Source organism: Balaenoptera borealis (genome assembly GCF_965194805.1).
Source record: "Balaenoptera borealis genome assembly, chromosome: 13".
NCBI lineage: Eukaryota > Metazoa > Chordata > Mammalia > Artiodactyla > Balaenopteridae > Balaenoptera > Balaenoptera borealis.
Genome location: NC_138870.1, coordinates 54,111,570 through 54,138,259, shown reverse-complemented (window position 1 = coordinate 54,138,259; position 26,690 = coordinate 54,111,570). Strand labels below are relative to the sequence as shown.

At 42.1% G+C, this 26,690-nt stretch overlaps 2 protein-coding genes across 2 annotated transcripts in view; one reads left to right on the top strand and one right to left on the bottom strand.

Annotated features, from left to right (window-relative positions):
- Positions 1–4,070, top strand: part of GNS (glucosamine (N-acetyl)-6-sulfatase) — a 52,394-nt gene extending 48,324 nt beyond the window's left edge. The window contains exon 14 of the mRNA XM_082351247.1: positions 1,333–4,070. Within this exon, the coding sequence (XP_082207373.1) occupies positions 1,333–1,408 (76 nt within the window). The 3' untranslated portion in view covers positions 1,409–4,070. The remainder of the gene's footprint in view (positions 1–1,332) is intronic.
- An 8,611-nt stretch (positions 4,071–12,681) lies between these two features.
- The window catches only part of RASSF3 (Ras association domain family member 3), an 81,078-nt gene continuing 67,069 nt past the window's right edge, over positions 12,682–26,690 (bottom strand). Inside the window, exons 4-6 of the mRNA XM_082351305.1 lie at positions 25,063–25,172; positions 22,068–22,213; positions 12,682–21,594 (exon numbers count right to left, since the gene is read on the bottom strand). Coding sequence (XP_082207431.1) covers positions 21,567–21,594; positions 22,068–22,213; positions 25,063–25,172 — 284 coding nt within the window. The 3' untranslated portion in view covers positions 12,682–21,566. The remainder of the gene's footprint in view (positions 21,595–22,067; positions 22,214–25,062; positions 25,173–26,690) is intronic.

Below are 26,690 nucleotides of genomic sequence, written 5' to 3'. Positions count from 1 at the left end.
GGGACTCTCCGCACTCCCTGGAATTGGGTGATTGTTTCCTTTACCATTTTAGGGAAATTTTCAGCTAGTATCTCTTCAGATATTTTCTCAGGCCCTTTCCCTCTTCTCCTTCTTCCATGAAATTGCTTTGTTTTTTTAACCATAACTGTCTTGCACACATTCGGGAGGCTTATAACTAAGATTCTAGATGCTGGCCTTGCTGATGTTAGCCTGAGCTATTTAAACTCCACCTGGTTTTCTTTTAAATTCTAGAGTGGGTGTCAGCAGACTAGATATCACAGGCCCACTCCAGACACCACCAGTTGGAATACAGTGCACACAGATTATTTATGTATTGCCTGGGGCTGCTTTTGCACTTCAGCAACAAAGTTGAGTAGTTGGGACAGAGACTGTGTGGCCCACAAACTCTAAAACATTTATTATCTGGCCCTTTACAGAAAAACTTGGCCAACCCCTGCTGTAAAATAATACTAAGAGTTAGTGTCTGTTACCATAAGGTAGCAGATAAAAGTAAAATACAATGTTATTTCCAGATCACACAAAGTCCAGCCAGCCTGTGGGGGTTTTTTTTGGTGTTTTTTTTTGGCCACGCCCTGAGGCATGCAGGATCTTTGTTCCTCAACCAGGGATGGAACCCGTGTCCCCTGTAGTGGAAGCTCGGAGTCTTAACCACTGGACCACCAGAGAAGTCCCCAGTCTGTGTTCTTCATGTCTGCCAGGTCTCAACTCAAGTTACCATTGGCATTCATTCTTACTTCCCCATGGGTGGTAAATAAGTGATTTTATGTGCCACATGTTTTACATGAGTTGCCTTCCTGTTTTGTTGGTGGCCAGAGGGGTTGGTGACTTACCTAAGTTCATAATGAGCCAGATTCAAGCTCCTGTCAGGTGCAGACCTGCATTCTTACCCACCACAGTCTGTGTGTCTAAACTGAAAAAGAAGACAGGCCTTTGAAAATGTTGGAAGGGCTTTCAGCAAGGACTAGACTCTTCCCCAGGCTGCTTTATAGTTGAGGGATTGCCCCCCCCAAAAAAAAAAAGTAAGCTCAAACCCTTCCTCCTAACCCCTTTCAGGATTAGCCTTACTTCTGTTTCTCCTCCTCTCCACTTCCACTATATTATTTTGTGCTTGCTGACTTATGATGGAAATGCTCTTAATTACTAAGTACTCTTGCTTTGTACTACAGACTTTCTCACTAGATCCCCTTCTGGTGACTTAATTGTTCCTTTTGTATCCCTTCCTGCCATTCTTTCCAGTTAATATTCTGAATGAAGTACTCAATGGCTAACTGTAGTTAATGTGACATTGTTTTTTTCTTTTTCTGTGCCCAGATACAGGTTTGACCCTCGTCTCATGTTCAACAATCATGGCAGTGTCAGGACTCGAAGGTTTTCAAAACATCTGTAGCACCTCTGCAGTTGGATCCCTTGCACGCCTCTTTCTGATGAAGTGATTGTAGTAGGTGTCTGTAGCTAGTCTTCAAGACCATGCCTGGAAGGGTTTCTGGACTGGCTTTAAGTCCTGTTTGAAAAAGCAACCCAATCAGCTGACTTCCTTGTGCAATGTGTTAAACTGTGAACTCTGCCTGTGTGTCAGGAGTGGCTGTCCCTGGTCCCTTTATTCAACTGATGATGATACTCCTGAGGTCTTTGTTCTCACCAAACCCTTTCTGTCCTGGGGCCACAGTTCTTGATTATTCCCCATGTGGTCAAAGTCTAGATTTGTAAATCCATTCAGATAAATGGCGATGCTTTAGGGGGGCAAGGTTTTTGGTATACAGCTTGACCTAAAATCAGAGGACCTGCATAGCATTCGAGATTGAACACTTCACTATCAAAAATACTAATATCACATGGCTTGAAGAATAACCATCAGAGCTGATCCATCTGATTAAGAACAAATACCATTGTTTTTAGATCAGTAGAAGTACACTGTTTATAATATCCATCACAATGGATCACAAATTCAAAACGCATCAATGAAGCTCTGTTCATTTTTTGGAAATTCTGGGCTGGTGCTACATTGAAATAGAACAGTAGCAAGCTTTTGGTAAAGGCTAATTCCAGGTAGTTACTGAAGGTGATGGACATCTACTTTCCAGTAGCTGCTAACCACGTGAAGCGCCAGTGAACGCCAGGGGTATCTGGGGAATGTCTCTTCTCTTGATACTTTCCTTTCTCGGATCTGAAATATAAAGTGGGTTAAGTATTTCAGCAGAGAAGGACTTCCAAGGGTTGGCGAAGGTTGTGTTTTCTGAGGGCCTTCTGTAGGTAGGGCTCTCTGGTTGACAGGTTGAAGGGCTATAGATCAGGGTGTAGTAAGTGCCTGTCCAGCAGGGAGCCTGGGTTCTAGTCCCATGTGTGATGTTGTGAGACTCCCTCTGCATATTGCTGACATTCTGTTCATTTGTTATAAGATGTAAGAATTTCTTAGAGTTGATGCAGAGTACCAACTACTTACCTTCTTCCCTTTCAGAAAACTTCATCTTGAGTTTTTGGAGTCTTGTGTAATCTGGGCCTAATTCACTATTCCTCTGTCGAAACCCGATCTTCTTGAGATTTCCTCACTGTTTAGAACACCCGCATTTTTGTCTCTTGGCTCGAAGACCAATCCCATTTCTTGTGTCTTCTTCACAAGAAGGTTAATTGGTGATGTGGCAGCAGGGGAGGAGGAGGAACTGTGGTTTATAACCTGTTCAACTCAGGCAGTAGTGATTTTAGCTTTATGTAAGGTCCTAGGTTGAGCTTTAAGCACTTTGTAAGACATGGCCATAAGTAACTTTTCTATCACAATTCCAGATAGCCATGTTGGGTTAATAGCCATTGGGTTTATTCCTTTACCTCATACAATCCCAGTAACTGTGGTGGTATTTAGAGGTGAAATGGGCAAGTGAAATGAATACCTCTGCTGTGACCATTTTAGGAAAAGAAATTCTAACAATTTTGTAACTAAAAGCAAACTACAATGTTGAGTATGGGTATTGGCTTTATTCTACACTTTTGAGTCTTAACATTAATCAATCAATCAGTCAGCTTCCACATTAATAGAAGTTGACCATGGTTATTCCTGAATAAAGAGAAACCAACTCTTACCAGGTCTTGTACTGTGATGTCATATTATTCAGTTTTATGATGCTGGTTCCTGAAAACAGATGACGTCGTTAAGAGTGACACATCAGCTGCTGATTGATAGTATTCCTGTCCCACTGCTCTTACATTCATCAGACTTTTTGTTTGGGGGGTGGGCGGGGTGGAATGCAGTGAAGCCCTTTTTTTGTACCCCTAATTTTTGAATGGCCTCTAATTTGACTTTTTCTCTTGGACTGGTTGCATTCTGGATCTACACTAAAATCATCTTTCATAAAGAGACCTCAGTTTCTAGACTACAGACCACAAAATGCACTGGAATTTTTCAGAATATGTACAAGGGCCCCACTGCAAGAGGCTTGCCTTGTTTCTCTCTTAATTGTACTGATTTGAATTTTGATTATTTTCCCTTTTAAGAAGACCAGGTCCATGTGTATTGGTAATAGAAAACTGTAACCATTAGGAACGAACAGAGGTCTTGGGGAAGAACAGAGATTTTTGCCTTATAAGATTGCCTATTACAAAGCTCTCCCTCAAGTAAAATAACAGTCCCTACAACTATAAAGTAGGGAATGCCTTTTGAGTATCTTTGACCAATGGTGCTGTTGCAAAATACATTTTAATTGACAACAGTAGGGTTTTTGTACAAAATAGTAATGATAGCCATGGAAGGTTATATTTTTGTGTCTAAGGACTAGTGTTTTAATGAAAGAAGATAAATTGTCCCAGGATCCTTATTAAGAGAAAGCAAAGGGTATTTAAACTGATTCACCAGTGGAACTAGGTGGGAATATTTGGGTCTTTTGTTTCACCACTGCTTAGGTCCAACTAAATTTGTGTATTCATGTGTTTGCATCATCTGTTCTTAGAAGTTATTCTGCCCTGGCTCTGTGTCATCTCAGTCATTTGACTAAGAAAGTGCCCTTTGAAGGACCCTGTTCACTGCTGCACTTTTCAATGAATTAAAATTTATTTCTGTTCTAGTGGGAATGTGTCCTTTGTTTCAGTCCACAAGTGATAATTTTGACAAAATGTTCTTTGCTGTATACCGTTTAATGTTTTAATCACTCACCTAGTACTGGAGATGGGCTGTTCCGCATTGGGTACCATAGTCCCTACCTGGAAACCTCGTTCGTATATGTGTGGTCCCTGCTGCCCAGTATCCCTGGATGAGCACCATGTAGAAAATCCTTCCTGATAAATCATTATGCATTTACAGTTTGGAGAAAAACAAAAAAAACAACTTACCTTGACCAGCTTTAAATTAGATAAACTAAGCTCACCGTCAAAGGTGCCTTGCCTTGATGTTCAGTCATGTGATCCATTGCCCTCAATGAGAAGTAAGTCCTGGAGTTGACAAACTTTTTCTTAAAGGGATAGTTAATATTTTAGGTTTGCAGGCTATGTCTCTATCACAGCTACTTAACTCTGCTGCTTCAGTACAAAAGTAGCCATAGACAACACAAATGAATATGCATGGCTATGTTCCAACAAAACTTTACCAAAAAAAAGCATAATTTGCCAACCCCAGACCTAGTAGGTTGCCTCTTATAAGTTCTGAAGACCAAGCAGAAAAACAAGATGTTAGAAGATACCCATAAAGTTTCCAGACTACTATCAGAAAAACAATTGAGTTTATCACAGTATCAAGCCACCAAGGAAGAGGAGAACATTTATTTACATAGACTCAAAGTGAGGGTAAGTACAGACTCTACTAAATCCATTTTTCTAATTTGTAGCCCCACCCCCATTCCCACTGAGACTGTACCCTGCCCTATAGACCCAGACAGACACTGTACAGATTTAGTATTTGTTTCACTTTCTTTCTCTGCCTGCCATGGGTTTAAAGGGCTAGTCACGTGTGTACCTTGAAGTCTGTAGCAGCAAGAGCAGAGAACCTAAAGGCCCCAAGCTGAATGCACTGTGCCGAGACCTTTACTGATGGCCTAGGAATTACTATATAAGGCCCCAAGCTGAACGCACTGTGCAGAGACCTTTACTGATGGCCTAGGAATTACTATGTAAGATTTGCATGCAGGACATGGGAGCCAGCTTCAGGAGTACCACAGAGTAGATGACAGTTCTAAATCTTAGTCTTTGAGAGGAAGCTTTCATAACCACCTTCTGCTGGTGAGACCTGAGATCTTATATATCCTCACAACCTGCCCCTCTGACTGATGCTGATAGGTCCTCAAAGGGCAGAGAAATACATAGAATGCTTGTAATTAGTATTTATTGTGATAAAAATGGCTCTGCCAACAAGCTTCTTTCCTCAGATTAGTTTATCCAAGCTCACAAAGCTCATTAGTCAAAGAGTCAAGATTTCAAAGATGTGGCTTTAAAGACGTCTATCTATTAAACTCTGCTCTCTCTGTGATCTAAGAAGGATTTTACCCTCCCTCATATGTCTTGAGTGAGTGCCCACTCTGCCTGGACCGTGGGCTGGGTTATGAAAGGAAATTACTCTCTTCCTGTTGCCCAGGACATTATTGTGTAGATTGAGAACTCATCCCCGATATCTGTAGTTACAGGGAAAACACAGTTTCAGACTAAGAAGGGGAGGTGACACTACCATTCAAGGGGCTCCTTGTCGTGCTCCACAGCATGACTTTCGAAAACAAAGTGAAAACATCTCCTCTGACAAACCCTTAACTAGACTCACCAAGAATAAAGGGGGCTCAATTAAGTAAAATCAGAAGTGAAAGGGGAGACATTACAACTGTACCACAGATATACAAAGGATCGTAAGAGAGTACTATGAACAACTAATTATATGCCAACAAATTGTATAACCCAGAAGAAATGGATAAATTCCTAGAAACATACAGCCTTCTAGGACTGAATCATGAAGAAATAGAAAATTTGAATAGTCTGATGACTAGTAAGGAGATTGAATGTAATCAAACAGCCTCCCAATAAACAAAAGTCCAGGACCAGGTAGCTTCACTGGTGGATTCTACCAAGCATTCAAAGTGGAACTAATACCAATCCTTCTCAAACTCTTCCAAAAACAGGAGAGGAAGGAACATTTCCAAACTCATGAGGCCAGCATTACTCTCATACCAAAACCAGACAAGGACACCATAAGAAAAGAAAATTACAGGTCAATATCCCTGATAAACATAGAGGCAAAAATCCTCAACAAGGTATTAGCAAACTGAATTCAACAATACATTAGAAGACTCATACACCATGATCAAGTGGAATTTAGTACAAGGATACAAGAGTGGTTCAACATCCACAAATCAATGTGCTATATACCACATTAACAAAATGGATAAAAAACATGATCATCTCAATAGATGCAGAAAAAGCAGTTGACAAAACTCAATGTTCATGATAAAAACTCATACAGAGTGCATACAGAGGAAACATACCTCAACATAAAAGTCATAGATGACAAGTCCACAGCTAACGATGAAAAGCTGAAAGCCTTCCCTCTAAGATGAGGAACAAGACAAAGATGCCCACTGTCAGTTTTATTCAACATAGTATTGGATAGCTGATTCGCTTTGTTATAAAGCAGAAACTAACACACCATTGTAAAGCAATTATACTCCAATAAAGATGTTTAAAAAAAACTAAAATTATATGTAAAATATTTTTTCTAATAAAAAGTCAAGAAAGAAAGAAAAAAAAAAACAAACCCATAGTACTGGAAGTCCTAGCCAGAGCAATTAGGCAAGTAAAATGAAAAGAATCCAAATCAGAAAGGAAGACGTAAAACTGTAACTATTTGCAGATGACATATACAGAAAACCCTAAAGATTCCACACAAGAAAACTGCTAGAATAAATGAATTCAGTATAGCTGCAAGATACAACATCAGTGTACAAAAATCTTGTATTTCTATATGCTAATAAACTATCAGAAAAAGAAATAAAGAAATTAAGAAATTAATTCCATTTATAACTGCATCAGAAAGAATAAAACAGTGCAGCATTGGTGGTTTAGCGGTGAGCATAGCTGCCTTCCAAAAAAGAATAAAATACCTAGGAATAAGTTTAACCAAGAAGGTCAGAAACCTATACACTGAAAACTAAGACACTGATGAAAGAAACTGAAGAAGACACAAATAAATGGAAAGATATTCTGTGCTCATGGATTGGAAGATTAATGTTAAAATGTCCATACTACCCAAAGCAGTCTACAGATTCAATGCAATCCCTATCAAAATTCCAGAGACATTTTTCACAGAAACAGAACAAACAATCCTAAAATTTGGATGGAACCACAAGAGACCCCAAATAGCCAAAACAATCTTAAGAAAGACCAACAAAGCTGGAGGCATCATGCTCCCTGATTTCAAACTATATTACAAAGCTACAGTAATCAAAAGTGTGTGATATAGGCATAAAAAGAGACACATGGATCAATGGAACAGAATAGAGAGCCCAGAAATAAACTCATGCACTTATGGTTAATTTATGACAAAGCCAAGAATATACAATAGGGAAAGGACAGTATCTTCAATAAATGGTTCTGGGAAAACTGGCAGCCACATGCAAAAGAGTATAACTGGACTACTATTTTACACCATACACAAAAATTAACTCAAAATGGATTAAAGAATGTAAAACCTGAAACCATAAGAATCCAGAAGAAAACATAGGCAGTATGTTGCTTGACATCAGTCTTGGTGATTTTTTGGATCTGACTCCAAAAGCAAAGGCAACAAAAACAAACAAATGGGACTATATCAAACTAAAATGCTTCTGCATAGCAAACAATGACAAAAGGGCAGCCTACTGAATAGAAGAAACTATTAAGAAATCATGTATGATAAGGGGTTAATATCCCAAACATGTAAAGAACATGTACAACTTAATAGCAAAAAACACACAATTAAAAAATAGGCAGAAGATCTGAATAGACATTTTTCCATAGAAGACATGCAGATGGCCAACAGGTATATGAAAAGATGTTCAACATCACTAATCATCAGGAAATGCAAATCAAAATCACACTGAGATATCACCTCACCCCTGTTCGAATGGCTATTATCAAAAAAGACAAGGGGCTTCCCTGGTGGCGCAGTGGTTAAGAATCTGCCTGCCAACGCAGGGGACATGGGTTTGAGCCCCAGTCCGGGAAGATCCCACATGCCTCAGAGCAACTAAGCCCGTGCGCCACAACTACTGAAGCTCACACACCTAGAGCCCGTGCTCTGCAATAAGAGAAGCCACTGCAATGAGAAGCCTGTGCACCACAAGGAAGAGTAGCCCCTGCTCACCACAACTAGAGAAAGCCCGTGCACAGCAACGAAAACACAATGCAGCCAAAAATAAATAAATAAAATAAATAAATGTATTTAAAAAACAAACAAAAAGACAAGGGGGAGTTCCCTGGAGGTCCAGTGGTTAGGACTTCGCGCTTTCACCGGCCATTGCCCGGGTTCAGTTCCTGGTCGGGGAACTAAGATCTTACAAGCTGTGCAGCATGGCCAAAAAAAAAAAAAAAATTTTTTTTTAAATTTTTAAATTAAAAAAAAATTTAATTTTTTAAAAAATAATAAAAGACAAAGACAAGGATGTGAAGAAAAGGGAACCCTTGTGCACTGTTGGTGGGAATGTATATTGACATAGGCACTATGGAAAACAGTATGGAGGTTCCTCAAAAAATTAAAAATAGAACTACCATATGATTCAGTAATCCCACTTCTGGGTATTTATCTGAAAAAAAAACCCAAAACACTGATTTGAAATCCCACGTTCATTGCAGCATTATTTATAATAGCCAAGATATGGAAACAACCTAAGTATCCTATCCGTCAAAGGATGCATGGATAAAGAAGATGTATATATATACATACAATAGAATACTATTCTGCCATTAAAAAAGAATGAAATCTTGCCACTTGTGACAATATGGATAGACCTTGAGGGCATTATGTTAAGTGAAATAAGTCAGAGAAAGACACATACTTTATTATCTCATTTTTTTAACATTTATATTGGAGTATAATTGCTTTACAATGGTGTGTTAGTTTCTGCTGTGTAACAAAGTGAATCAGCTATATGTAGACATATATCCCTATATCCCCTCCCTCTTGCGTCTCCCTCCCACCCTCCCTATCCCACCCCTCTAGGTGGTCACAAAGCACCGAGCTAATCTCCCTTATTATCTCACTTATATGTGGAATTAAAAAAAACCAACTACAACAGGACAAAAACAAAGTTCATAGATATGGAGAACAGACAGATGGTTGCCAGAGGTGGGGGGGGGGGGGAGAAATAGGTGAAGGGGGTCCAAAGGCACAAACTTCCAGTTATAAAACAAGCCATGAGGATGTCATGTACACCGCAGTGACTATAGTTAATAATACTGAATTGCATATTTGAAATTTGCTAAAGAGTACATGTTAAACATCCTCATCACAAGAAAAAAAAATGTGTAACTATGTATGGCAATGTATGACTAATATAATGACCAAACCTGGTTTACCAAGAGAAACTGGGGCAAACCTTTTGCCAAAACCTATCCAATTGTAGGTACCTGCGACAGAGCAAAGCTGTCCAGTGGTAGAGGCTCGACTTGTCTCCAAAGGGGGAATAAAAAAGTCTTACATACATTACATACTTTAAGAGTATAAGCAAACGCCATTTTGCAGCTATAATTACTAAAACCAAGTAGAAGCTGCTTTGTTGGAATGGTTGCTCAACTGTTGGTCTCAGCACATGCTGGAAAATATTTTAATGGACTCTCTCGGCTGGCAGACCCCAGACACAAATCCAAGTCTTCCCTCCAGGGGGGGGTCTCCATAACCCACAAAGGCTGGTGCAGGGGAGAGCACAGCACAGGGGTGGAGCTGCTCTTTTAGCAGCTGCTACAGGCCAAGATTCTGGCCTGCTTTCTGAGGCACCTGTTGTCCAAGATCATCAGACGCTACTCCCTTGCCTCATCCTAATGCTAGGAAAGTAGCTCAGAAATGCGAATGATTCTGTTCTTGCTTAAGTCCCTAAGAAAGTGGCTGCCCTGTGTCCTTTTCTTCCCCAATCCTCCTGCTTTTCCCAGCTCCTCCCACATCAGGTGAGGAGCAACTTCATTAGGCCTGACATCAACATGACATCTTGGATTCTCTCCGCAGTCCGGAATGAGTGACTACTAACTGAGTCATCTATCAGGCAGCCTTCAGCCTGTGACTGCACTTTGACGGAGGCTCCCATAAAAGAAGCCCAGGGTGCTGAGTCTAGTCCTCTGTACAGCAGGGGAAAACAAACACTGGGGGCCTCGGTCATCCTGCCCCCTTCCTCTTCCTGTAATGCCACTTAAGGCCCTAGTTAAGGGTTCAGCCAGGGGTGAACACTGACTTCACGAGGAGAGGCAGGAAGCTGTAGCTCAGGGTCTGCCTGTAGAGCAGCCCCATCCCTTCTCAAAGCTGCCCAAGGAGCTGTTTCCAGACACTGTGACATGTTTAGTCCCACAGATGTTATGCCCTGCAGCTCAGAGAGATACAGAAAGAGCTGAAGATATGCTCCAGTCCCCACAGAGATTCCTAGTGGTAGAGGCTCACTTGTCTTGGGGTGAGAATTCACATGCATGGCAACACTGAGCAGAAACAAAGGCCAAGGCCCCCAGACAGCACCTACGTGTGACCCTCTGGTCTGAATCGCTCAGCACCTCACAGTAACATGACGGCACGGGCAGCCCTAGTCCCAGCTGCTCTGAGCATTTTGGGTCTGACCTGTCAGAGAAGTCAGACAACACTCTGCCACTGTATTTATGGGGAGCACAAGGAAAGGCACTGAATGAAGATTTCTTGGTCTACTAATTGCCCTAGAATCTTTTGTTTTGCCTTCCCTGAACACGAGTCTAAAAAACAAAAACCAAGAAAATATTTGTTTGAAAAAAATGCCCCTCCTGGAAATTACATCCTAGGTGTTGCTTCTTAGATGAATTTTAGTGTCAACATGATATGTAAAAATCTTGGCCCAGTAGTAAAGCAGCCATACCACTATAGGAAGAAGAACTTGGAGAATAATACCACTCTACACTATGTCAGGCTTTGCGATGTACAGAGTACCTTGACCTTCATTATCTTATTCAGTCCTCACATAAGCCCTGTGAGGAAAGCCAACACATGACACCCACTCCACTTTACAGGGGAAAAAAAGTTGAGCTTGATCCAGAGCAATTGCCATTGTAAATTTTAACTTGCCCTTGCCAAAGATGAACTCTTAACCTGTGGAGAATTATTTAGACCTATATAAGTTCCTTTCTCATAACAGAGGAAAAACAGCTAGCGTGACGCCCATATAACAGGCTGCCAAAAAAAGATCTGAGAAACCAGTGGCCATTGTGTAGAAAATTTTCATGTAAATCATGAATTCTGCCAGGTAACTCCTGCTCATCCTTAAAATCTTAGCTCTAAGTCACTCCCTTAAGGAAGCCTTCTCTAACTGCCTAAGTAGTAGACTCTCACAGCACTCAGTACTTTATCTTTGTGACACTTACCAGTTTGCATTGCTCATAGTCTGGTTTCCGTGAAGACAGGACCATGACGTTCCTTCTCAGCATAATCTACCCAGTACCTAACATCCTTGGGTAATTTATACATACTTGTTGAAGTAAAGAAGTTAAAACACTTGGTGTTCTACTCAAGTTTCTTTTTATGCGAAGAACAGAACAAACTAATATAAGTGACAGGTTAAAAAAAAAAAGAAAAAGGATGGTTGTAAGAATACAGCTATCACAGAACCCAACAGTAAACAGATACACTCATTCCTCAAATATGATTACAATTTGTTCTAAGCTGTTGGTGGGGGGGAAAAAAGAGGGAGGGAGGGGAATAGGAAGGGGTGGAAGGAAGGGAGGGAGGAAGGAAGGAAACAATAATAATTCACATTTTAATAAGCATAAACCCTACTGTATTTCCAATAATATGAAAGTAGGCTTAAATATTAAGTTAGAATATTATTGATCATATGCATTAAAGTTACATACTGTAAATAACTAAATTTCTGAGGGAACCAAAAAGTTGATAGCACCAAGCGAGATCAGCACTTGTCATTTGGCAAACTTTTCAAAACTAGGCCAAATTAGGAATGTGTAGAACTCACCTTTATTTATTTTTTTTTTGCACAAAATAACACTAATTTTTAAGGAAACTTACTTCAATGCAAGGACCTTAAATACAAACATATCAAGTTTATCTGTAGAATCTGTAGTGATGTCAGCTCTCCTGTTCCTGAGGTGGTAATTTGCATCTTCTCTTTCTTGCCTGGTCTGTATGGTTAGAGGATTATCAACTCTGTTGATCTCTTAAGAACCCACTTTTGGTTTCATTGATTTTGTTTCTGTTTTCTATTTCATTTATTACCACTCTTTATTACTTCCTTTCTTCTGCTTACTTTGGGTTTCCTTTCCTTTTTCTTGTATCTTTAAGTGGAGGCTGAGGTCATCCATTTGAGCCTTTTCATCTTTTCTAATAGGCATTTAGTACTGGGTTGGCCAAAAAGTGCCTTTGGTTTTTAAGTAAAAATAAAAGATGCATTTTTCATTCTCACCAAGAACTTTTTTGGACAACGTATTCACCGTTTTGTTCCACTACCTTCTGCCATTTTTCAGGCAACTTCAAATTCTATCTTCCCAAAACTTTTTATCTTTTTGAGCAAAGAACTGTTCCAGGTGCCTTTTACAGTCTTGCAGGGAATTGAAATTTTTTCCATTAAGAGAATTTTGTAAAGACCAAAATAAATGGAAATCCAAAGGTGCAACGTCTGGTGAATATGGTGGATGAATCAGAACTTCCCAGCCAAACTGTTAACAGTTTTTGCCTGGTCATCAAAGAAACATGCAGCTTTGTGTTATCCTGATGGAAGATTTTGTGTTTTCTATCGACTAATTCTGGACGCTTTTTGTCAAGTGCTGCTTTCAGTTGGTCTAATTGGGAGCAGCACTTGTTGGAATTAATCGATTGGTTTTCTGGAAGGAACTCATAATAGAGGACTCCCTTCCAATCCCACCATATACACAACATCACCTTCTTTGGATGAAGACCAGCCTTTGGTGTGGTTAGTGGTGGTTCATTTCACTTACCCCATGATCTCTTCCGTTCCACATTATTGTACAGTATCCACTTTTCATCACCCGTCACAATTTGTTTTAAAAATGAAACGTTTTCAGGTCTTCCCTGGTGGCGCAGTGGTTAAGAATCTGCCTGCCAATGCAGGGGACACGGGTTCGAACCCTGGTCCGGGAAGATCCCACATGCCGCGGAGCAACTGAGCCCATGCGCCACAGCTACTGAGCCTGTGCTCTAGAGCCCACGAGCCACAACTACTGAGCCCGCATGCCACAACTACTGAAGCCCGCACGCCTGGAGCCTGTGCTCCAGAACAAGAGAAGCCACCATGGTGAGAGGCCCGCGCACTGCAACGATGAGTAGCCCCTGCTCGCCACAACTTAGAGAAAGCCTACATGCAGCAACAAAGCAAAAATAAATAATAAATAAATAAATTTTAAAAACGGAACATTTTCATTACGTTTCAGTAGAGAATCGCATGTGAAAATATGGTCAAGGTTTTCTTCACTTATGTGGCACCCAAACATCAAAGTGATTAACATAACCAAGCTGGTGCAAATGATTTTCGACTCTTGATTTGGATATTTTGAGTATGTCAGCTGTCTCCCGCATGGTATAACGTTGACTGTTCTCAATTAATGTCGCGATTTGATTGCTGTCAACTGGTCTACCTGACTGTGGAGCATCGTCCAGTGAGAAACCTCCAGCACGAAACTTCACAAACCACTTCTGACACGTTCCATCACTCACAGCACCTTCTCTATACACTGCACAAATCTTCTTTTGCATTTCGGTTACGTTTTTAACTTTCTTGAAATAATAAAGCATAATATGCCAAAAATGTTGCTTTTTTTATTTCCACCTTCAATATTAACACATTTTTGACCGGAGACGTATTACAGCCACAGGCGTTAGTCTGCAAAAATTCCCCGGTCAATAATGTGTTAAAATGGCTACACAGAAACTCACCAATTTTGATAAGTCTTTTTTTAAATGCACGCTGATAAGACAGCTGTCACATACAATCTAACAAAATTGTTTTGAATGAAGTTAAAGACAACTAAGTGCTACTAGAGCCATCTTACGGAAAAAAACAAATGAAACTTTTGGCCAACCCAATACTATAAATTTCCCTCTATTTCTCCTCTGGATCCCATCGTAGAAATGGGCACATGAGTACACAGCTCACGTAAACAAAGATAATTCCTTCCTGAGGGAAGAGGGTATGATTAGGCATCCAACAGCTAACAAATATCAAGTAGGTTCTGAATTTACTTTCCATCTCCCAGAGGCCACACGGCCTCTCCTCTCTGCTTCTCTCTGCTCTATTCTCCTGCTTTCTCTGTAGTCTTTCTCTGCCCCTGAAACAAGGCCCAATGGTGGGTTCAGTCCCCTGGTTTATAAGTACCCATCACAGACTAACTACAATTCCTTTGTTTCTTTATTTAAAATTTTAAGAAAGTTTAACTGATCAACAGCCTTGTATCCGAAGTCTAACTAAGATCCAATTAGCCGTGGTCAGGGCACAGGGTCAAGCTATGTATAGAATTATCCTTTCCAGTGCTAAATGAGGCAGGTCAGGGAGCCTCTCTGCAGGCTAGCCATTACTCTCAGTATGGAAGTAATTTGTTTAAAAAAAAAAAAAGAGAGAGAGGGGTACAACTGTGCACATGGATATATCCTTTCAGTCTCTGAAATACTCTGGAGAGCTCTAAGATTTACAGTTAGTATTTGAAAAAACATGGGGTGCTTATTAAGGTAGCAGATTCTCAGGGCCTAGTATTAGCTTTGGTGTGGGGGAAGATTTTTAAATCCTCCTTTTAAAAATCAGCACCTCCAGTAGTTCTGGAGGTGGTCCATAAAGAGACAGAGTAATAACTTCAGTTTTGTCTTGAAATCTCTTCCAGCAGATCTTAAGCACTGCCCTTTCCCAACTATTAGCTTCATAACAACTTTTCCCCCAAGACCTACTGCGCCTCTGCTTGGATCGCCTTACTTGCAAAAGAACGAAAATTTTAAAAAGCAAGCTGGGGGTGGAAGGTGACACAGGGGACAGGAACATGGTCCCAGCCTCACCCACACCCTACACACTAGCTCGTTATCTTCCTTGAAGCACACGCCCTTCCCCAGCACACACAAACTCCTGCAGCAAGTTTATCTGGAAGAAAGGCAATGAGGCTTGGGGTTTTCTGAAGGCTGATAGCCAGGTTCCTCGATTTCTAAGGCTGCGGTGTATTCTCAGACAATCATCTTTTATTGATAAGGCATTCAGTGACATGCTTGATTTTACCTAAAAGTCATTGACTTGGAACATTTTCCTTGAGAGATCACACATGCAAGAGAAAACATTTGAAATGTTTGCCATTCTAAAAAGAATCTGAAGACACCATTTGTAGTTTTGAATAAAAGATTTGAATTTATAAAAGATTTAAGCTATCACCTCCCACCCACAGATTAATAATTCAAGGATTCTAACTTTTGGCAAGACACCTCAGTGTGCTGCTCCAGAATTACTAGAACTTTAGCAAATTTTATCACACTTGAAAATCAGAAAGCCCTCTCGAGCAGAGCCCCCTAGAATCCCACTTCAGAGAAAAGGAACTGCACAGGGTTTAATTAATCTCCTGTGTCCACACAGGATGGCTAAATTGAGGGGAGGGTGCACCCAGGCAAACAACCAGATCTGTGCCACTAAAGACAGAGGAACGTTCAAGGTAACCCTCCTTGTTTAGAAAAATCAATACCAACTCTCCTGGTTAAAGGAACTCCCTCCCTGGGAATTCCCTGGTGGTCCAGTGGTTAGGACTCTGCGCTTTCACCGGTGAGGACAAGCCACGCAGTAAAGCAAAAAAAAAAAAGGAACTCCCTCCCAAACACAAAGCCAAAACCCAACTTCTCTTGAAATTTACAAAGAGTCCTGATGTTTTGTTTGTGTGGAAACATTTTCAAACGCCAATACTCACCTTTCTCAGAAAGGAGAAAAGAGGAGCTTTTGGAGTTCAGCTGCCACCAAGTGAGTCACAAGTGACTTTGGAAACTAAGATGAAAAGGTCTGTCCTCTACCTGGTCATTCTCACCTTATAGAATTAAAGGGAAAGATCTGTCAAAAACCCAAAATGAAACCAAAACCACCAACCCCCCAAAAAACAAAAACCAACAGAACTTAAAAAACCCGGGGGTGGGATGGATTGGGAGATTGGGATTGACATATATACAGTACTATGTATAAAACAGATAACTAATGAGAACAGACGGTTAGCACAGGGAACTCTCCTCAATGCTCTGTTATGACCTAAATGGGAAGGACATCCAAGGAAGAGGTGATATATGTATACGTGTGGCTGATTCACTTTGCTGTACAGCAGAAACTAACACAACATTGTAAAACAACTACACACCAATTAAAAAACAAACTAACCTTGCAGATGGAGTTAATACATCTTACCTCACAGTTATTTAACCTGCCCACTCCTTTCCACCACCAACCCCCAGCCCCGCCCCATTTCTCCCCCCATCTTTATACAAAGCTGCTTTCTTAATTTAGCACTTAATTAAGCAAGTAGTGATTCACACCAGACAGGTGTATACTTTCAAGACTTTGAATACTTAGTTTCCCATGTTTCTTTGGAGAGGATCATCCTTGATGAGGGAGTAAAACTCCAGCGTTTGCAAGTATTTGGTGGCTCCTGGGAACTGTGACTTCTCCCTGAAGCTATTATTCTGGTGGTTCCAGGGAATTATTTTACTAATTACAGTGAGAACACGGGGTATGGTTACCTGCTCTCTGTCAGTTTCTTTCACGCAACAGAACCTGTAAACAAAAACACAGGTAGGCGTCTCCTTCTACGTAACTTAGTAAAATCACTTAAATGGAACGCTAAATGAACAGCAACAACAAAAGGATGATAGAGCACTCTGACATCAAGCCACAAACCCCAACTGTGCCTAAAGAGGCCTGCTTTCAGATGAACTGCCCATTCGAGGCATCCTAATGGGCCCTTCACAGGTAGTTTTACTGAAAAACTAGGTAGAGCTTATAGGAAAAGCCAGTGGACAGGCAGGGCGGCTCTGCCACTCACTCCCAGAGGGGCCGCGGGCAAGTTGCTGGACCTCAATGCGTTTGTTTCCTCATCTGTAAAATGGGGATGTTGACAATACCTATCTCATGGGAGAGAAAATGAGTTAATACATATTAAGCTTTTCAGAATAATGCCTGGCACATGGTAAGCACTGTGTTTGAACTTGCTATTATAGTACAGAATGTCACCAACTTAATGATGGTTTGACTTACAGTTTTTCGACTTTACGATGATGTGAAAGTGATACGCATTCAGTAGAAAATGTACTTGGATTTTTTTTAAATTAATTTATTTATTTATACTTTTGGCTGCGTTGGGTCTTTGTTGCTGCGCGTGGGCTTTTCTCTAGTTGCGGCGAGCTGGGGCTACTCTTCGTTGCAGTGCGTGGGCTTCTCATTGGGTGGCTTCTCTTGTCGCGGAGCACGGGCTCTAGGCATGCAGGCTTCAGTAGTTGTGGCTCGCGGGCTCTAGAGCGCAGGCTCAGTAGTTGTGGTGCACAGGCTTAGTTGCTCCATGGCATGTGGGATCTTCCTGGACCAGGGCTCAAACCTGTGTCCCCTACATTGGCAGGCGGATTCTTAAACACTGCGCCACCAGGGAAGCCCCTGTACTTGGATTTTGAATTGTGATATCTTCCCGGGCTAGTGATATTTTTTGTTTACGAGGGTAAACAACCAATATACTTAGAACCATTCTGTACCCAGACAACCATCCTGTTTTTCACTTTCAGGACAGTATTCAGTACATTACATGAGATATTCAACACTTTATTCTAATAAAATAGGCTTTGTGTCAGATGATTTTGCCGACTGTAGGCTCATGTATGTGTTCTGGGCAGGTTTAAGGTAAGCTAGGCAGAACTATGATGTTCGGTAGGTTAGGTGGATGGAATGCACTTTTGACTTACGATACTTCCAACTTACAATGAGTTTATTAGAACATAACCCCACTGTAGATTAATGAAGATCTGTATAGAGACCTTCCTCCTTCTTTCAAAAACACAAAACTCATAATCAGGATCACCTGACAGAGTCCCAAAACAGTGTACAATTCTTGAGAACTAATTTTGCAACATAAGAATATTCATTTAAACTATTATCAACAGGTAACAAGTTCCTAGGGCAGGAAGCTAACTCCCTTTAAGGGATAAAAATTCCAAAACACTCTCACTGCACCTTGGGTAGTAACCCAAGCCAAACTTCCAAACTAGATTCTTCTGGATATTTTGGTGAAAAAGATCCATATTGAGCCATCATTTCTATCATAATATTTTCACTTACAAAGCAGCTATGGTACTTGAAATGCTTTCCTCCTTACCGATTCACCAGTGCCTCTAGGGGGCAGCGCAGTAGTAAGAACACTTGCACCTGCTTCGCCAGTGCCTCTAGGGGGCAGCGCAGTAGTAAGAACACTTGCACCTGCTTCGCCAGTGTCTCTAGGGGGCAGCGCAGTAGTAAGAACACTTGCACCTGCTTCGCCAGTGCCTCTAGGGGCAGCGCAGTAGTAAGAACACTTGCACCTGCTTCGCCAGTGCCTCTAGGGGGCAGTGCAGTAATAAGAACACTTGCACCTGCTTCGCCAGTGCCTCTAGGGGGCAGCGCAGTAGTAAGAACACTTGGACCTGCTTCGCCAGTGCCTCTAGGGGCAGCGCAGTAGTAAGAACACTTGCACCTGCTTCGCCAGTGCCTCTAGGGGCAGCGCAGTAGTAAGAACACTTGCACCTGCTTCACCAGTGCCTCTAGGGGCAGCGCAGTAGTAAGAACACTTGGACCTGCTTCGCCAGTGCCTCTAGGGAGCAGTGCAGTAGTAAGAACACTTGCCTCCAGCAGGCTTGGAAGCCTAAGAGGAGAAGCAGTTGTGCACCCAGCCCATGTGAGACAGTCACATAGACCCCAAAAAAGATACTTTAATGTTGAAAGTGGTCTATTTTAAGGGTAGGAGGCCTCTGGGCAGGAACGGGTGGTGAAGGAAGAGGCTAAGAAAGAGACAATGTTCTATTTTGGTAGTGGTCACAGGGCAGCCACTTTATAATAATTTTTAACCTATTCGCATGCTTTATAAACTTGTAAATATATGTATATTTCACAAAGCAATTGTTTTAGGAATGCGTTGTATGGGCAGACACTCATCTCTGGTTATTCTCCCCAGAGGATAAGGCAAAGGAAAAAATGACATCTGGGAGAACAAATGTGCCCCATTCAAACCTAGTGAAAGTTGTCACATTCCAGCCCGTGTCCCCACGTATCTGCAAAAGCAGCTCCTTCCACCCGTGACCTTCTTTTATCTGGCGTATAACCATAAATAAAAACACACAAACATCAACTAACAACTTCAACTTTTAATAATGGAAACGATTTGCCATACCAGAAACAATTTTAGGGAAGAAAACTCTTCCCCATAAAAATAAACTCATCAAAATTATAAATATTATAATTTTTTTACTTCTGCGATTTAAAATGCTCCCCTGCAATACTACCACTTCATTTAACCTCGTTCCTGTACCATCACATATTGAAGAGAAAACAGTATTACAGCAAAACTTAGATAGTTTAATTTAACATAAGAATTTGTACAATGATTTTTAAAAATCTTTGGCCTCAGTGGCCTTTTACACATTAAAAATGCTGCTGCAGTCACCAGTGTTTGGGAGAGACCGTCGGTCTTCAAGAACCATGAACCGACAGAATTTCAACACAGTAAGTTTTCCAAATTGCAACTTGTAGTGCACATGACAATGAGCGAGGTCCTGGATAATACAGACGAGGATGCCTAATCTAGACAATCTACTTCAAGTAAAAAAAAAAAAAAAAATTTCACAGATACCCATCAGCTACTACTTTAAGGTTCTAACAGTGTCTTCATCTGAGAAACAAAGGCTTCACAAAATATGAACTTACTGGGATGGGTAATTAAAAGACCAGGTGGTCGATAACAGTATACTCACACCCAAGCCATCATCTGAATAGTAAAACCAGTATGAAAATCATGAAGGCGTTCCCTGAACAATGAAGGTAAAAGCGTTGGATGACAATGTCACTAAAACCTCACTGATGCACTAAAAAGAACTTACATGCAAAATTAAACAAGATGTGCCATACATATTTTATAGCTATTTCTACTTTTTTTTTCTTTCCAACTTTCCTTAAAAAGCTTAGGAAGATATGATTGTCTCAGTACGTGTGTGGCACAGTAGAAGCGACACTTACATCTGCCTCCAGCAAGACGGGTGTTCTCTGAAAAGTCAGAAGAGCCACCAAGAAGGGAACAGAAATGCAATAAAAAAAGGCACAGTTCACTTAAGAGGCAAAGAACTGAAGCACCTTGGAATTTCAAAAAGAATCCATTAGGTGTCACCAAAGTGTTAACAATTCCTTGGGAATTTATAAACAAACAATATCTAAACTAAAAATAGACTGGCACAGTACACCTTTCCTGTTGTTTTCAGATTAACTGCTGTGTAAAATGAGGTTATTAACCTGCTTTAAGGAAGGCTCTTATTGCACATGCATTTCTTTGGTTTGCAGGAACATGCACTTCTGTTAAAATGTTTCCATAAAGAACGCCCCCCTCCTGTGTGGTCCGCTGGGGGTGGACACTGCCCGCCTCCTTACAGTCAGGTCACCCTTTTGGAACTGAGGGTCTGACTGTCCTGGGTCTTTAATCCATACCCCTGTTCTACGTTATGTAAGATCGCACTTCTATTGATAAGACAAAGGAAGAAGGGAAAGCAGGGAGGAGAGGGAAGGAGGAAGAAGGGAGGGAAAGACAAAAGGGAAACCGAGGGAGAGGAGGGAGTGACTGTCACAAGTATACTGGGAGCTCCTCACCTGACAAGTCCCCCGGATGCTAACAATCAGGGCAAGTGCCTCCTCCCCAAACTCCTTTTCCACTTTGAAAACGACCTCGGGGGAAAACTGTCACTTCACGGGAGTCATAGCAGATGCTCACTGCCCCATCGGCCCAGAGAAGCTGCACCAATCAGACCTTCCACTCCGGGAAGGAAGGCAGAAGGGGCGCTGGTCCACCGAGAGGGCGGCTCTGTCCCTGTTTGAAAGATCCACCTGCCTTCTCTGCTCAGCTGCAGTTAGTCCCTCCTTCTGGCCCAGCTCCTACTTTCTTTGGTTCTGCTCCCACATTTTACTCACTCATATTGTCAAGCAATATGACAATGGATCTCATGTCTCTAAACTGAAAGCTTTTAACTCGTCCACAAGCGAATTCACCTTCTCCTCTACCATCCACTTGCCCAAAACACCTCCCCCATCAGGGCTCCCCACTTCCACCCCACCTTCTTCCAAACTTGCCCTTTACTTTCTTTGTCAGACTCCTCCAAAATCCTTCACCAACCCCTCAGAGCTCCTAGCTTCCTGTGCCCTTCAATTCACATGGATCGTTTCCTGTGACCTTTAAAACAAACAAACAAACAATAACAGACAGGTAGTTTCAACATAAGACAAGTATTCAGATAGATTCCTCGTTAAGCTTTTAAAAAATCATTTGCACAACCTTAAGCTTAACATCCTCATCACATACTTAAAATAACTAAAACAAAATAAGAGAAGAGGGAAAAAAAAACCCAGAGTCCATGCTTCAAAACACTCTAGAATGCTCCAGATGAGACTACAGGTTCACAGCTTGCCAAGAGGTAACACCGCAGTGCCGTAACAGAACAAGCTTGCAGAATCCCTTACAGAGGATGCCCAAGGTGCAGGATGCTGCGTGACCCGGTTTGGGGAACTAGATCTAGAGATTTTTTAAGGGGAAAGGCCCTAGCATCATGGGGCAAGAAAACCGCCCTCCGACAAGAGACACACTGGCTGCTGGTTTGCACGCAGGTCCCGCACTGTCCCCGAGGGGCAGGGAGCCCCACGCTTTACCCGGGTTTCCAGGCCTCGCTGAGGGCTTCTTCCAGCTTGTGTCTGTAGGCCGCGTAGCGCTCCTTCAGGTTCTGTAGCTGCTCGTCTTCTTCCTTGTCCAAGATCCGCAAGAAATTCTGTAGCTCTGGCAGGCTGAAGGCTTCCCACTGTGAGAGAACACAAATATGAAAAAAATGGCAGGTGTTTAATTCAGCGTTAAGACTGAGGAATGCGGACGGCAAGCAGAGCACAGGGAGGTGTGGCTGCCCTCCCCTCCCAACGCACACTGCCCAGCACCGCCCGGCCCTCTCGGAAGTCCTGCTGGACAAGAGCTGAGCCTCCCGACCAGACCTCCACGCCCTCCACGCCCCGCCCCTCCCATCGCCCTCTGCTCCCCTCCTCCCAGCCTCCTCCAAAAGGGCTCTAAGACCAAAGTCCTCCTTATGCCTAAGTCCATTATAGACACTCTAACCCCGAGAGGCATGAGAGATAACTCCACACTCCCTCCACCTTCCCTCTACGTGGAGCCCTCATTGTCACCGTCTTCTTTCCCAGCTCCCACGATCAATCTCACCACCTCCTAGGCAGCTCTCCCTAGTGCTGTCTACCGCCATCTTCTCCTCCATCCCTGGGACAGCCTCCTAGCTCCACCAAACAGCCAGCCTGAATATGAATACTCTCTGTAAAATGCCAATCTAAGCATGACCCTCCCCTGCTTGGAATCATTCAATGGCTTCCCTTGGTTGTTTCTGCTAAGTCTGAAAGGCCCTACCCTCTCCAGCCACATCTCTCTCACTGTGCCCCTCACTCATTACCTGACATGGCTTTGCACATGCTCTCCCTTCCTCCACTTCGCCTGGCGAACTCCTTCTCAACCTTCAAGTCCCAGCTTAAATGCCACTTTCTCTAAGAAGCCTGCCATGATTTCCTCCCCTTCTCTCCCAGCCAGGATTAAGTCTATTAGAGGCTCTCACTGGGCTCTGGTAGCCTTGAACACAACCTGATCACAAAAGATCTAAAAATTATTATAATTATTTGCTTAGTATCTCTCTCGCCTACACTGCAACTATTGTACTTCTCACTATTTGGGCTTTGTCTTTGGCCCTTGAGTTTCTGAGTTCTCTTTCTCTAACAGAAGCTGGTACTTAGCAGGCACAAAATAAATGTTTGTCGGGTTTTTCTTTAAAAATTTTAAAAATTTAAGCAGTAAGTATCAAGAAGGGTATATGGCTTCACCTGGGAGGGTTTTTTTTATTTTTCAACCTACACGTCCTCCCCGCCCAAAAGGAGGCCCTGGGTCCTGGGCTGAGAATCACTGTCTCGGCCAGGAGCAGTTTCTGATAGGGGATTCCCAGGGGTATGGGGTAGGGAAAAGACGAGATGACCTAATACAGGTGCAGAGAGAGGAGACACAATAAAACCACCAAGTGGGCCAATGACAGAAGGCTCTCAGAGATTGAGTGTGAGCTAGTTTTTAAAGAAAATGAGAAGTGAAGCAGGAGAGCAAAACTTTCTACATTAGAATATTCTGTTAATTTAAAAATTAACATCTTATTTTTCACGTAAATTCCTCAAAGTAAAGACATTATAAAATATCATCTCCCTCCCACTCCCTGACAGCTATGGAAAGTTTCTTCCCTCAATTCAGTTAACCTTGAAAACCCGAGAAACAGAACACAATACAGAGGTCAGAACAGCAGTCCGGAACATTAGAACACAATGTGAAGTGAATTTCAAAACTAAGCCAACATAATTCCCTCCCAGACAATGTAGCTCCAACTGCACTAAACTATGTGCAACACTTAGAAACCAGCACCAAGAAAGATAAGACGTTGACAAGACTAAGCTGATGCGTCTGGCTTGGGCTTGCAGAGGGAAGGCTGCTACGTGCCAAACTCAGAAGCCAAATTTTAGACTTCTGCACCCAGCTTTCTCCCCAAAATGAGAGTGGATTTTAAAAATTTCAAAACATGAGAATCGAAAGAAGCTTCCAAAATGTCCAAAATCATTGTCTTCCTAAAACTTCCTAGTTAAGTTCCAATTTACACTGACATATAAACATACTCTTTACTAAGCATGTTTACATACATTTCTAATTTGCGACTCAAAACCAACTTTTCAAGTCTTTAGTCCCACTTTACAGATTTTAAAACTGAGGACTGAAAAGATTAGAACATTTACCCAAGGTCGTGCTCCTAATCTAACAAGAGGAACAGTAGGAAGCAGAGTTTTGGTTTCCTAACTTTTAACCTAGAAACTCTATTCTCACCACATTACAAAATGTTCTGCATGGACAATTCATGCCATTTCCGATTCCAGACAAAAGGCTGAGACCCAGAGCTTGAGAGATTTCCTCAAGTGACACTTTATCTAGAAGGACAGTCTGAAGTGCTTTTTCCTTCAACTGAGTTGACCTAAATACAATCCTCCCTGGAGAGAAAATGGCAAATGATGTACATAGAAACATAATTTCTTAATCATCTGGGCAAAGAGGAAACAAAGATTCTAAAAAGTTAAATGTCTTTCCTAGTAAAGAGATGGCGTTTCCTTTTACTCCCCTTTAGAGCGAAGGAGCCTGGGGACTTTGGTTAGCAGCAAACATATGGAGAGTGTCGACTTTCAAAGCTCAGCTGGATTAGAGTAATTCCGGGGTAGAGGGGTGAAAATGACTCTCTGGGTGGAGATCAAGTTAAAAAGATTTTATTTCTTCCCACCTCTGAAAATCACAGACCAACATAATGAGTGTTATAAAAGAATTATATTGTAGGCTAACTTTGGGTTCATTTCTGACAACTCAAAAACACACAGGAAGCTACCCTCCCTCCACAGGACAACCTCTCCTCCCATGACAGGCAGACAGACAGACACACAGACAGACACACAGGCACACGCATTCCCTCTCCCCTCCACCGCCCCCAACCCGTCCTCCTCTGCAATGGTAAAGTCACTAGAGCAGAGCAATAAGACAGGGCCAGCTGGTCTGTAGAGTCTAAAGCAAGAAGGGACAATCACTTACCTCTCCAAATTCATGTTCACGAAGAACAAAACTGAGTGTGTCTGTCCTGGGCCCTGCTACCAAACGCAGAAAGAGTGGATGTTCCCGGTCTGAGAGCTTGCAGGCGTAGACTGGTGAGGAACAAGCGCCATGTCACAAACAGAGCACGACATCATTCCCCAGACCAGCACCCCTCACCACCCTGCCCCCAGATCAAGGCAACAGTGTTATTACCCTGGCTACCAAGGCACCATCCTCCTCATCTTGTTACCAATAAGTAGCCCACAGTGGGATGAAGTCTATACTATTTCTATTCTATCTGCATAATATGAACTGTGCCTTGATTAAAAAGGAAACCATTCTCAAGAAGGAATTTAAATGAGTATCGCTCCTCAAATGGGCTTACGATTAATTCTGCTCCTCCTTTTTAGAAAGCAAAATAAACTTAAAAAAAGGATCTGCAAACCCCTTTAAAAACAATAAAAAAATACCATCCCAAGAACATGAAATCAGAACTCTAGAAGCAAATCTCTCTACAGATTAATTTAGAATTAGCAGCCGCAAACAAACGAAGCAGTCCGTCCAAACACAAGCTCTGGTGGCTTTAAGCCCAGCTACATGTATCTTGTGCTACACACACACACACACACACACACACACACACACACACACACAGTACTGGCATTGCCTTGCAGGGTTGAAAGATTTGCCGTGTGGGTAATATATCAGCAAGATGCTATCACCGTCAGATTATGCAGCTGAAGTCCAGGTGGGCAGGCAAAGAAGCTGGCAGGACAAAATGCCATCTGAATTGACCTGTATTATTTCAGTACTTCCGGATACAACCGCATTGTAGGTGCTGATTTCCCTGTAGATGTAAACTTCCCCCCACTGCTGAGCCTGTGGCCTCTGGAGGACAGGAACCTTATCCTATTCATCTCTGTGTCCTGCAAGCCCAGCCCATAATACGGTTTGAAGAAACATGACCATACTCAGCATCCAGCTGGGTTTCATCCCCAGGCAACCAAAGGATTTTCCCATGATGCCAAGGTGAGTTTATTTTCTGCTCCAGCTGCTGTAGGCTCAACCCAGGAAAATTAGGGAAAGCTTAAATGTTCACATATACACACCATTTTCAAATTAGCACTTAGTGAATCACTGAATCACTTGTTGCCCCCCATTGGTATCAATTTCTGTTCAATGATGACCTGACCTGGAATATCTTATTCAGTTTCATGCAGTAATTTAAGATTCTCTTTTTAATCCACTGATTGTGGGTATTAAGTTCAGACAGGCGGACCTCAGATCAAAACGTTTTTTGCCCATTGCATGCGCCCCTGGGGGGCCAGGGTGCCAACACGCCCCCCGGGGAACACCTAGTGCGAGGCAGGCTAAGGGAAAAGGAGAGCCCAAGGCTGTGCCATTTACATAAGTCTGCAATGTGCACTAATACACATGTGCCTCCTGATCCTCGGGTCTCGGGAATGCAAGGCCACCAATCACTCCATGTTCGGATGCACATCCAACGTCGATGTGCTACTGAAAACTTCAAGCGCAGATGCGTTCTTTTCTGTCCGAAAGAGAATTAAAATCAAAGCGACGGAAAAAAGAAAAGAAAAAAGGCTATCCTCCTGTGCACATCACAAATC